We start from the raw sequence: 12,696 nt of genomic DNA, 5'->3' as shown, positions 1-12,696 counted from the left end.
ACGGCCGCCATATGATAAAAAAATCTACGCACAGGCACCGTCCACCCTTCAATATGTAGTTCGGGACCTGGAATGTCAGGTCCTTCATTGAAACACCTGTGAACTCATCCCTTTTTGGTGTGGAAGCAAGTCATCCTCGATACGCCTAAGAAGAAGACTGTAGTACTAATGGTAGAGCACAGTGGCACATATTTTTCTCTTTGTGTAAAGTTAAAGAAAAAATATTTTACCAAACTATCATTGGTCTACAATAACACCTTAGTAAAAAAATTCTCTTTAATTTTATAAATAGAACAAAATATACTGTAATATATACAAGAAATACAGGCCAGAATGGTCCTAGATGTTGGTGTTTTGGCTATTCGAACGGTGATTCTACAGTAATATATACATTTTCGGCGCAAGTTTCCACAGGAGTTGCTCCTATTTATTTGGAGCAACTAGTTTTTTTTGGAGTATCTTAAAAATCACAATTCTCCACATTTAGTTTGCTCCAATTTCAGTGAGTTAGTTCAGTTTCTTTTTAGATCAACTTTTTTTCAAAAGGAGGCATTACCAGCCATTTATACCTGTTTTGGCCATTTAAGCAAGTTTAGACAGCGAAAAGTTACTCCAAACTAACTAAGGCCAGTGTATGTGTCCGCTCTGAAAAACCTTGCGGACACTTTAGAAATCAGGCGCAGGTAGCCAAAGATGGGGGCGGGACGGGGGGGGTGGGGGGGGAAGGAGACGGAAGTTAGAGGATTTTCCAAAGCACTAAACACCTTCACAACAGCATAAGTACATTTAAAGCACTAAGCACTAAACAAAACAGTACATTTAAAGCACCAAGACTTACAAAGCACTAAACAAAGCACAAAAGGTAATAAGCAATTAAATAACAAATAAAAAATAGAAGGAACCCTGCACCTAAAGCACCAAGACCAAAGTAATAAACAATCAATCAATCAATAACAAATAAAAAATAGAAGTCCTATCTTTATATGAAGGGAAGGCAGTGGGTCGCCGATGAGGGAGAGGGGAGGGAGAGAAGGGGGGGGGGAAGGAGTGAGAGGAGGGGGTTGAGAGGAGGGGGAGGAGATGAGGGGAAAGAGAGGGGGGAGGAGAGGAGGAGGGGGGGAGGAGAGGGGAGGAGGGGGAGAAAGGAGGGGGAAGAGGAGGGGGGGCAATGTTAAACAGACGAGCCTGCCCTGTGAGCCTGAACTTCCATTAGTACAAAACTCTTGCAAGAATCCAACTCCACTTAAACACTTCACACAAGTATTAATTATTGAAAAGAACATCTTGCCAAGGTGTTGAACTCACTATCAGGCTGAACTCTCACTGAGGCTAAATTCCATAGTCGTCTGTACTTTCACAGTCCACTGTTCCCTCGCAGGTCGCAGTGGGGAGCCCATTTGGCCAGGATTAGGGGTGGCATGCTTCGGGCCCCTCCCATACAGCCTGCAGCACACACACACAGAATCTGGGGGCGAGGAGCTACTGCACATGCGTGCACACTAGTGTGCATGTGCAGAGGTCGCGGCACTGTTTTCAGCGCCGGGACCTGGCTCCGCCCCCCAGGCATTCTGCTGCACTGCGCCAAGGGCTTGGATCGATTGGACTGCGTGGAGAATACAAAGGTAAATAATAAGCGCCGTTTCTGCTCTAAAAAGTCGGCGGACCTCATGGAGATGCGCCGTTCGAAGAGTCGGTGGAAACTTGACCCCATAGTTACTGTTGTATCTTACCAATACAATTTTCTGATTTTTAACATGCTTATCTAAATCCTTTACAGTTAATTAGTTAATAATCATAACAATCTGGTTAGTACAAGTATGGAAGCTTACCTAATATACTGTGGACCCTTCTTACCATCAACAACATCCTTATCTACATGAACACCAATGATATCTGAATTAGGGATCTCATACATCGGTTCCAGCAGTAATTGTTCCTAAAATAAAATCAGACATCACCATCCTTCAAAAATGTTACTTTAGCTAGACTGTTATTATGTTTAAATGGCTTATGGTCATGTAATTATATTTGCACCTTGTAGCACATTGGCATCAGTATGAAAATACATTATCTGCAAAAAACAAAATTAGATCACAATATATGATCACTGCTTCATTGCAATGGACCATGGAGTACAAGATAGTTTATGGCCATATTTCTTCACATAATGAGTTTCCAATCCCACCCATGACACTAAACAAGATGGTGAGTGATGTAGTGCCCTTGGGGGCAGCCTTCCTGTCCTGTCAGCTGGAAATGGTGCAGGGAAACATTTGTTGGGGGGGATACAATAAGCACAAGGGGGAGAGGGCAAATCTAATTCGAAGTAAAGCGCTGCACAGACTTTAATGTGATTATGTTGTTTCACAGGTGTATGGAGAACACTAACGTGACAGCAAAGTGTCACATTGAGGGCCTAGAACTTGGACGTTCTCCTTATTAAAAGATGGCATTGTAGGTGCAGTGGTAACAGATGTACTGATACATTAGTGGTATTGATGTAACAGCACCAATATACAGTGCCATAGAGTGGCAGGATGATATAGTTCCTTGTGACTTTGGATCCCAGCAGTACAAATGTTACAAAAGGACTCCACTTGCTTCCTCACAGAAACAAACATCCCAGAAAACTCATCCCTGGTCCACTCTCTTGTATTTTGTATTTTCCAGAATTTCAGAGCAGTATTGGTGAAGACCGAGAAGCAGACCCATTATCTGCCTGCTTGGCTGCAGCTGGAATGTGGTCAGGGAAAGACAAGGAGTAAAATAGAGAAAGTAAATCCTCAAAAGGAAAATAATATAAAAGATGATTACAAAAAAATGGGTGTCTTTTAAAATCTTTAACCATATAGGGATTTATAGGGTATGACCATCACATAAATGGGAGATTCTGGGTTTGCAAACTTTAAAATTCTTGATGGCAAAGTATTCCCTTTACATTGTTCTGTTCTATAAATTCAAGTGTCTGTGTAGATATGTTTAATTCACACAAGTTTATCATTTTGCAGATTATTAAAATAAATAACTTCCAACACAGAATTCTTTAAAAACAATTTATGAATGATAGTGGAAATGTGTGAATGTTTTTCTCTGATTTTCCCAATCACCTCATTCAGCTGTAAGGCTCATACATTTCTATATTGCTGGTGTTGATTTGCAGCTGATGGAAGTTGTGTTTTAGCTGATATAGAAACAAATACAAGTTTTCACCAAACACTCTATTATCATAGTGCTATGCTAAAGAATCCAACTTTGCCTACAACTCTGCTACTTCATGATGGTCAGCAGGAAGGACAGAACTAGTTCTTATAGTTCACCTGTCCTTCCCAACCAGGCCTTTGTTACAGCCTGGAGTGCAATCTATAACAGAACTCAAGAGAAACATTTTGGTTTTGTTCTCTGACTGATTGTCCATGGATCTACCACTGCAGCGACTGGTTTTGACCTTTGTCCTGAAATATTTAAAGTTTTACTTCCAAATGCAACTGCAGTCTTTAATAGATGCAAGAAGTTTGATAAAAGTGAACATACCATGATTGATCTCAGTCCTCTGGCCCCCATCCTCCTTTCAATTGCTTTACGTGCAATAGCACGCAGGGCTGCCTCAGTAATAGAGAAATGACACTGAAATGAAAGGTCCAGGAAGACTTCTGAGAAATATTCTTTGTCACTGCTGTATTATTATTTAAGTTCAACAATATTTTAAGGATCAGTATGCTTAATTTAAGCATACTGATCCTTAAAATAATTTAGTAATCCATTTTAATTTTAAACAATATATTCTACCTCACGCTTTTGGAGGATACTTTTGTAATTGCTTGAATGTACCTCAGAACAGAAGGATAAACACTCTCCACATCTATCAATATCAAGAAGCCACATTGAATCTATTAGAATCTAAAACACAGTATTTTGAATCCGCAGTATTTTGCTTTTGAATTACTGAATCTATTGGGTCTTTCTCTGCCTTATGTGCTGCTTGAGAAACAGTCCCATGGGCAGGAGAAAGTAGCTTACTCCTCACAAGACTGGAAGCCCTGGCAGGGTGGTTGACAATTTATCTTAATATATATATAATGAATTTAAGGATTATTGGTGATAGAATTGCAGTATTTTAAAATTATTGAAGTTTAATGACAGTATAGCAATTCTACAATCAACAGCATAATTTTACAAATACTGATCCATTAATTAGATGCACTCGTATCAGAGGTTTTGCGAACAAATACTCGTGATCATAAAGCATGTGAGACATGAGCTAGAATTTGTGGCTTTGATCAAAATCTATTATTTGTGTTCTGCCATAAGATATATAAAGCAACGAATCCAAATCTTGGTGGAGTTAATGACAGCAGGCTGAGTATTCTGAATCAGCTGAGTTACTATACGAAGATAGAATCTGGCCTTGATAGTGTCTGTTTTTTTAAAAAATTATCATCAGGTTAATTTGCACAGCACTTCCTGTCTCATTAAGCATAACCCCTCCCTTGCCATAGGCATACTTTTCAATGTATTTGAATATATATCACATGTAATGACAAATATACACATTTCAGATATTTCACTAACTATACATGAATATAACAATATAAAAGCATGTGATTGGGACTTGCCCAAATAGGCTGGTCCTCTAAATATCATGAACCACATTGTGCCAACTTCACCCATGTACATCCTGATCTCAGCTGTTCTGAGGAAGGTGATGAGTGCAGGAAGGGGAATTCAAAGGGACAGTGACTTCAGCCATCTTGTAGTGAAAGAAAAAAACGAACTTGCATGTATATAGCATCTGTCATGTCCTCAGGCATCTCACAGCCAATTAAGTATTTTTGATGTTGTCACTTTGTAATATGGGCAAATATGGCAGCCAATTTTCACAAAATGTCCACATATAGCAATGAGGAAACCACCAGACAACCTGTGTTCGTGATGTTGGTTGAGGATAAATGTTGTCCATGACATTGGGAGAATCATAGAGTTAAAATCTATTCTAATCCTGCTTTTTTTCTTTCATTGTTTTTCTGTCCTGAGCTAGGGCTAAAGGTCTGTGTTTATTTACATTGATAGGCACATCCTACTTTCAAGAGGTCAACAACTCATTTTTTGCTTTTGTTTTCCATTTGCCATTTAATGTCAAAGTAGTTAAGCTATTTCAAATGATCATAAGTACTAATCATAACTTCTTTTCCTCTCAACAAACTCGCTCCCAGCTTTCTATTGTATCCAGAATACCACATACCCGACCAATGTAATAGATCCGTGTTTTTATTTGTTTACTACATATTGTTACAAAGTAACACATATAAAAACCTCCTTCATGGAAATGAATGGAACCAGTCTTGCCTCATGGGGCCTATTAAAACTGCCTGAACTCTGCACCACTAGCACTACACAGGAACTGTGTGCACCTAAGGCTAATTGGGTTAATTAGATAATGACGATCAGTCAGTTTGCATAGTTTACTGGCTCCCCACGGGCATCTCTGAATGCACTTTCTGTGAGAAAGTGCCTGACTTCTGGTTGTTGCTTTCCCACGATGGATGCAGTGATTGGAAACTTAGCAGCACAGAAGATTGTGAGCTTGAACCCAAGTCCCATAATTCTGGCAACATATATTGCCGCTTCAAAGCACTGCCACCACCTCTTCTTCTGCTAACACTGATACAGGTAGAATCAGGCCACTGGATTTTTTATGCTCTGTAGCCATATAGGCCCAGAATTGTGTTTCTGTTTTCTGCGACCTTATCCATGTCAAACAGTTTCTTCATACCTTATCCATGTCAAACAGCATCTTGTACTGAGTTATTATTGCATTTTGTGGTTCTGTCAAAATATGAACTAACATGTCCTCATTTAAATTATGCAGTGCGAGAACCACAGGAAATCTTCCTACAAATTCCGGAATCATTCCATATTCTATCAGGTCTCTAGCCTCCACATTATAAAGCAACTTGTCTTTCTCTTGGAACTCTTCATGTGTATTCACTCCAGAGGAATTAGCCAGGCCAGCTGCTGTTACAGCTCGACAGCCAGTGCCCAGGCTAGACGTTGCACCAAATCCTAGGTACTGAGTGAAGAAAATAGATTAGTTTACTTTCTATTCGATTTCTCACAGCTTTATTACGTAAATAAAATTTCAATAGTTTACAGTTTAAATCATGAGAACAGTATTAACATTAAGCGTCAGAACCTGAAACGGTCATTGACCTGAAACGTTAACTGTTTCTCTCTCCACAGATGCTGCCTGACCTTCTGAGTATTTACAGCATTTTCTGTTTTTATTTCCGATTTCCAGCATCCTCAATATTTTGCTTTTGTAGTAACATTTAGCGTTTTTGGTGAATTCTCAGAGTATTGCAGAAAAACTTTTCAAAATGTTATCGATCTCAGTAAATATTTGGTAGAGAATGAAAGTAGCTTTAATTTTTTTTATCTAAAGTTAGGCTTTTAAGATTAAAAAAGTATTTGTAACCTAACTTTCATGGTTTTTTTTCTTATTTGCCCTTCAACAATTTTCTCCCTTCCTCACCTGTAGGATATAATTAACAAGATAAGCACATAAAAAATAAGAGCAGGAGTAGGCCATTCGGCCCTTCGAGCCAGCTCCACCATTCAATAAGATCATGGCTGATATTCTACCTCAATTCCATCTTCCAGCACTGTCCCCATATCCCTTGATTCCCTTAATATCCAAAATCTATTAATCTCAGTCTTGAATATACTCAACAACGGAGCATCCCCAGCTCTGTGGGGTAGAGAATGCCAAAGATTCACAACCCTTTGAGTGAAGAAATTTCTCCTCATCTTAATCCTAAATGGCCGACCCTTTATTCTGAGAATGTGGTCCCTAGTTCTAGACTTCCCAGCTAGCGGAAACATCCTCCCAGAATCTACCTTGTCAAGCACTGTAAGAATTTTATGTTTCAATGAGATCACCTCTCATTCTTCTAAATTCTAGGGCATCTAGGCCGGGTCTCCTTAATCTCTTTCCATATGACAATCCCCCCCCATCCCTAGAATCAGTCTGGTGAAACTTTGTTGCACATCCTCTAAGGCAAATATATCCTTCCTTAGGTAACGAGATCAAAACTGTGCACAGTCATAATCATAAGCAGTCTCTCGAAATCTAGGAAGACTTGCTTCCACTCTAAAAGTAAGTTCTCAGGTGACTGTATAGTCCAATACTGGAATTACAGTCTCTGTCACAGGTGGGACAGACAGTGGTTGAAGGAAAGGGTGGGTGGGACTGGTTTGCCGAACGCTCCTTCCGCTGCCTGTGCTTGTTTTCTGCATGCTCTCAGCGACGAGACTTGAGGTGCTCAGCGCCCTCCCAGATGCTCTTCTTCCACTTAGGGCAGTCTTTGGCCAGGGACTCCCAGGTGTCAGTGGGGATGTTGTATATTATCAAGGAGGCTTTGAGGGTGTCCTTGAAACGTTTCCTCTGCCCACCTGGGGCTCGCTTGCCATGTAGGAGTTCCGAGTTGAGCGCTTGCTTTGGGAGTCTTGTGTCAGGCATGCGGACAATGTAGCCTCCCAACGGAGCTGGTCGAGTGTGGTCAGTGCTTCGATGCTGGGGATGTTGGCCTGATCGAGAACACTGACTACAGTACTCCAGGTGTGGTCTCACCAAGACCCTATATAATTGCAGTAAGACATCTTTACTCTTATACTCCAATCCTTTTGTAATAAAGGCTAACATACCATTTGCTTTCCAAATTGCTTGCTGTATCTGCATGTTAATTTTCAGTGATTTGTGTGCAGGGACACCCAGGTCCCTCTGAACACCAACATTTCCCAGTCTTTCACTGTTTGAAAAATGTTCTGCTTTTCTATTTTTCCAACCAAAGTGGATAACTTCACATTTCTCCACATTATATTACATCTGCCATGTTCTTGCCCACTCACTTAACCTTCATATCCCTTCACAACCTCTTTGCCTCCTCCTCACAACTTACATTCCCACCTAACTTTGTATCATCAGCAAACGTGGATATATTGCACTTGGTCCCCTCATCTAAGTCATTGATATAGATTGTAACTATCTGAGGCCCAAGCACTGATCCTTACAGTACCCCACTAGTTACAGCTTGCCAAGCCAAAAATGACCCGTTTATTGCTACTTTCTGTTTTCTCTCCGTTAACCAATCTGCAATCCATGCTAATATATTACCCCCAATCCCATGAGACTTAATTTTGTGTTACTAACCTCTTGTGTGGCACCATAGCGAATGCTTTCTGAAAATCCAAATACACCGTATCCACTGATTCACCCTTGCCTACCCTGTTAGTTACAGCCTCAAAAAAGCTCAAACATGATTTCCCTTTCATAAATCTGTGTTGACTCTACCCAATCCAATTATGATTTTCTAATTGCCCTGTTACAACATCCCTAATAATAGGTTATAGCATTTTCCCTACTACTGATATAAGATTAACTGTTCTATAGTTCCCTGTTTTCTCTCTCCCACCTTTGGTGAATAGCAGGATTACATTTGCAACCAATAAATCCGTGGGGATCATTCAAGAAATTAGGGAATTCTGGGAGATCAAAACCAATGCATCCACTATCTCTGTAGCCACCTATTTTAAAACTTAGGATGTAAGCCATCAGGTCCAGAGGATTCGTCAACTTTTAGTTCCATTAATTTCTCGAGTACTATTTCTTTACTAATACTAATTTCTTTAGGTACCTCATACTCACTAGACCCATGGTTACCCACTATTTCCAGAATGTTCTTTGTGTGTTCCATGAAGACAGATACAAATATTTGTTTAACATCTCTGCCACTTCCCTATTTCCCATTATAATGTCTCCTGTCTATACCTATCGAATCTTTTAGAATCTGCTTTTATGTCTCTTACTAGTTTACTCCCATTCTATTTTCTCTTTATCAATTTCTTGGTCATCCTTTGCTGAATTCTAAAATCCTCCCAATCCTCAGGATTACTAATCTTTGGCAACATTATAGGCCTCTTCCTTTAATTTAATACTATCTTTAAATTATCTTGTTAGTCACAGTTGGACCATCTTTCCTGTGGAATTTTTATTCTTTAAGGGTGTAAAGTCCTGACCCTGCAATACAGACTTACACGAGGCACATGCTGAAGTCAAGGTCACTCAGGACCTGCACCTTTATTTCACAGCTCTCGAGTGCCACACTTGCCTGAGACCTGCCTTTATATACCTGTGTGGGACAGGTGTGCAGTGTCTCCTGCAAGTGCTCCCCTGGTGATAAGGTATGCTTGTGGTTACAGGTCATACCTAGTTACAGTCATGTATAGCATGGTAAGATACAGTTATATACAGTGGTGTGGGATACATGACAAAGGGAATGTATATTCATTGTGAATTATAAATAATTTATTTAAATATTTGCCATTGCTTATCTACCATCATATATTTTTATCTAGTTTCCCAATCTACCTCAGCCAACTTGCCTCTCATACCTACGTAGTTTGTTTTGTTCAGATTTAGGTCCCTCATTTCAGTCATAAGGTAATCATTCTCAAACTCATCATAAAATTCTATCATATTATGATTACTGCTCCCCAGAGGCTCCTTTACTACAAGTATATTGGCCCTGAAATTCTGGTCGGAGGCTTCCCACGGGCAATTGCCTCCAACCTGAAACGTTTCTATGAAAGTACCTGGTGGTCCGGGAGGAGCCTACGATTCCAGTGGGGAGGCCTTCTCTTCCCGCGCTGCGAAGCGCACTCCCGTCCTCCAGGTTCCCATGCAGAAGGTGCAGTCACGTGTGACTGCTCAGCCAATCAGGTACAGTATTCAACAGCTTTCTCATTAATAGCAATGAGTACTCCGTATCTACAAGTTCTCATTGCTATTAATGAGAAAAAAAAAGTCACTAAACACATGTAATAAAAAATAAAAAACACACCTCACATAATTAAAATTAATTGAAATTAAAGTTAGTAAATATCTGAGAGAATTTTTTTTTTCCCGAGTTTTTAAAAAGATTTTTAAATTATGGTTAAAAATAAATGTACGTAGCGGGCAGGGTTTTTAAAAATAATATGTTTTTTTTCATTTAATTGAATTATATTTTTGTATGTTTTTAAACTCTTACAGCTGTAAAAGTAGGCTATGCGCCTGCTTTTAACAGGCGCAATAATTTTAAGGTCATTTGCTGGGCAAGATATGGGTAAATACATGCAATCTTGCCCGTGCAAATGTCCCTGCTCCCGATATGCATGAGATCTGTCAAGCTCCAGCTTGACAGATCGGAAAAGCCGGTTTTCAGCGCATGCGCATTGTGTGCCTTCCCGGGTCCATAGAAACTTTGTACAGACCTGGGGAGGCTGGAATTTCAGGGCCAATAATTAGGCCTGTCTCATTGCACAATACTAGATCTAAAATAGCCCGTTCCCAAGTTGGTTCCCTAACATACTGATCTGGAAAGCTACCTTGAATGCATTCCATGAACTCATCCTCTGCACTATTACATCAAGTTTGGTTTGCTCAGTCTGCATGAAAATTAAAGTCCCCCATTATTACTGTATTACCCTTGCTACATGCACCTCTAATTTCCTGATTTATAATGTGCCCGACACTTTCCACTACTATTAGGGGGCCTATAACCTACTCCCACCAATATTTTCTGCCCCTTTGTTGTTTCTTAGCTCCACCCAAAGTAAATCTACATTTTGTTTTTCTGAGCTAAAATCCTTTCTCTCTACTGTTTTTATCCGCCATTTATTCTCAGGGCAGACACTTACTGCAGACGTGGTTGGACGGGATCATAATGTTCGCCACCTGGATTGCCATCCCAATATAACATTGTTTTATTTATTTAATTAACTAGAGTTTATGTATTTAATTAGCTTATAGCTTAGTTGTATTAATTAATTACATCATCTAGTTTAATTTATAGATAGATTAAATTAAATATTAACTGTAACATAAACCACTACAAGTATTGGACACAAAAAGCAGCACTTCCTTCCCTGAATTCCCACTCTCTCCACATTCCCAACTTTTACACTCTGTTTAGGTGCAATTTGTTTAAGACCACTGTGTTCAGACTGTCATGTATGTATGCTTGGGGTTACTCGCCACCAGGTAGCGCCACTGTCGGAGGTCACTGGGCTGTATGCACGAGTGTGCGGCCCTGGTATAAAAGGCAAGCCATCATGTAATGTAATCACTTTGGGCATGAATAAAGCAGAGCCAGTTCATAACTGTGTTAGTTTACAGTATTCAGTCTATTGAGTTATTACATACGTAACATTTGGCGACAAAAATGAGCACAATTGGAATTCTGGAGAGATTCGTGGAGGGAGAGGACTGGGCAGATTTTGTAGCTCGTCTGGACCAGTATTTTGTGGCCAACAAAATGGAGGAACCCACTGATGCAGTTAGGCGCAGGGCGGTCTTCCTCACGGTTTGCGGTCCAAAAATCTATGGACTCAAAGAATCTTCTCTCACCTGCAAGTCTAATGGACAAGGACTATGAGGAATTGTGTGCTCTGATAGGTGACCATCTCAAGCCAGAAGAAGGCATCATCATCTCACGATATCGATTCTACAAGCACATTCGTTCTGAGGGCCAGGATGTGTCGGAATTCGTTGCCGACCTAAGACGACTAGCTGGACCGTGTAAGTTCGAAAACACGTTGGGAGACTTCTTTGTAATCGGCATCAACCACAGGGTGATCCTGCGTAAGCTACTGATGGCGGAGATGCTGAATTTGAGCAAGGCCATCACGACTGCCCAGACTTGTATGACGACGGACAAAAACTTAAAGCAGATATCATTGCAAAATCGGAACTCAGCAAGTACTGTAAACAAGATTGTATTGTCGTTTGGCAGAGCTGCGTAGGCAGGGCCTACTCGACTGCGTATGCGAAACCTGTGGCTACCCAAAGTCCACCAACGGGAATGAATCCGATTTCACCATGTTGGCATTGTGGGCACAATCATCGGCCTCATCAGTGTCAGTTTAACCAGTACATTTGTAAAGACTGTTCGAGAATAGGGCATCTCCAGCACATGTGTCTGCAGCTGAGCAAGCGTGCTGCAACTCACCACGTGGAGGATGATGACCAGTATATTGTGGATCTGGATATGCAATCCGAGATACCAGAGGAGGAAGTGTATGGACTGTATTCGTTTCTAACAAAGAGCCAACCAATAATGAATAATGTGAAACTTAACGGTGTGCCGGTACCGATGGAATTGGACATGGGTGCAAGTCAATCAATAATGAGCCAGAGGACATTCACAAGCTGTGGGAAACTAAGGCTGTGAGGCCTAAGCTGAGTCCAGTCAATGCCAAGTTGCGTACGTACACTAAAGAACTCATAACGGTGATTGGCAGTGCAGTAGTCAAGGTGTCGTATGATGGTGCGGTTCATGATTTACCATTATGGATTGTTCCAGGCAATGGTCCAATGCTATTTGGCAGGAACTGGCTAGAAAAAATCAAATGCAATTGGATATCAAAGCGTTGTCGGAGGAGGATGATACTCCATGTGCTCAAGTGCTGAACAAGTTCCCCTCGCTGTTTGAACCAGGCATCAGCAAATTCGCGGGAGCCAAGGTGCAGATCAATGTGGACTCGGATGCAAGACCCGTCCATCATAAAGCTCGGGCTGTTCCATACATGATGAGGGAGAAGGTCGAAATCGAACTGGACAGACTCCAGCGTGAAGGGGTCATATCACCGGTCGAATTTGAC

General features: G+C 40.7%; 1 protein-coding gene across 1 annotated transcript in view; it reads right to left on the bottom strand.

Moving 5' to 3' along the window:
* Positions 1-1,825: 1,825 nt before the first annotated feature.
* Positions 1,826-12,696, bottom strand: part of LOC139259705 (ATP-dependent Clp protease ATP-binding subunit clpX-like, mitochondrial) — a 98,402-nt gene continuing 87,531 nt past the window's right edge. The window contains exons 11-13 of the mRNA XM_070875330.1: positions 5,771-6,067; positions 3,532-3,624; positions 1,826-1,936 (exon numbers count right to left, since the gene is read on the bottom strand). Coding sequence (XP_070731431.1) covers positions 1,826-1,936; positions 3,532-3,624; positions 5,771-6,067 — 501 coding nt within the window. The remainder of the gene's footprint in view (positions 1,937-3,531; positions 3,625-5,770; positions 6,068-12,696) is intronic.

This window comes from Pristiophorus japonicus, chromosome 1, assembly GCF_044704955.1.
Source record: "Pristiophorus japonicus isolate sPriJap1 chromosome 1, sPriJap1.hap1, whole genome shotgun sequence".
Lineage (NCBI taxonomy): Eukaryota > Metazoa > Chordata > Chondrichthyes > Pristiophoridae > Pristiophorus > Pristiophorus japonicus.
Note: the sequence above shows the minus strand (reverse complement) of the source record. Positions and strands in the feature narration are given on the sequence as shown.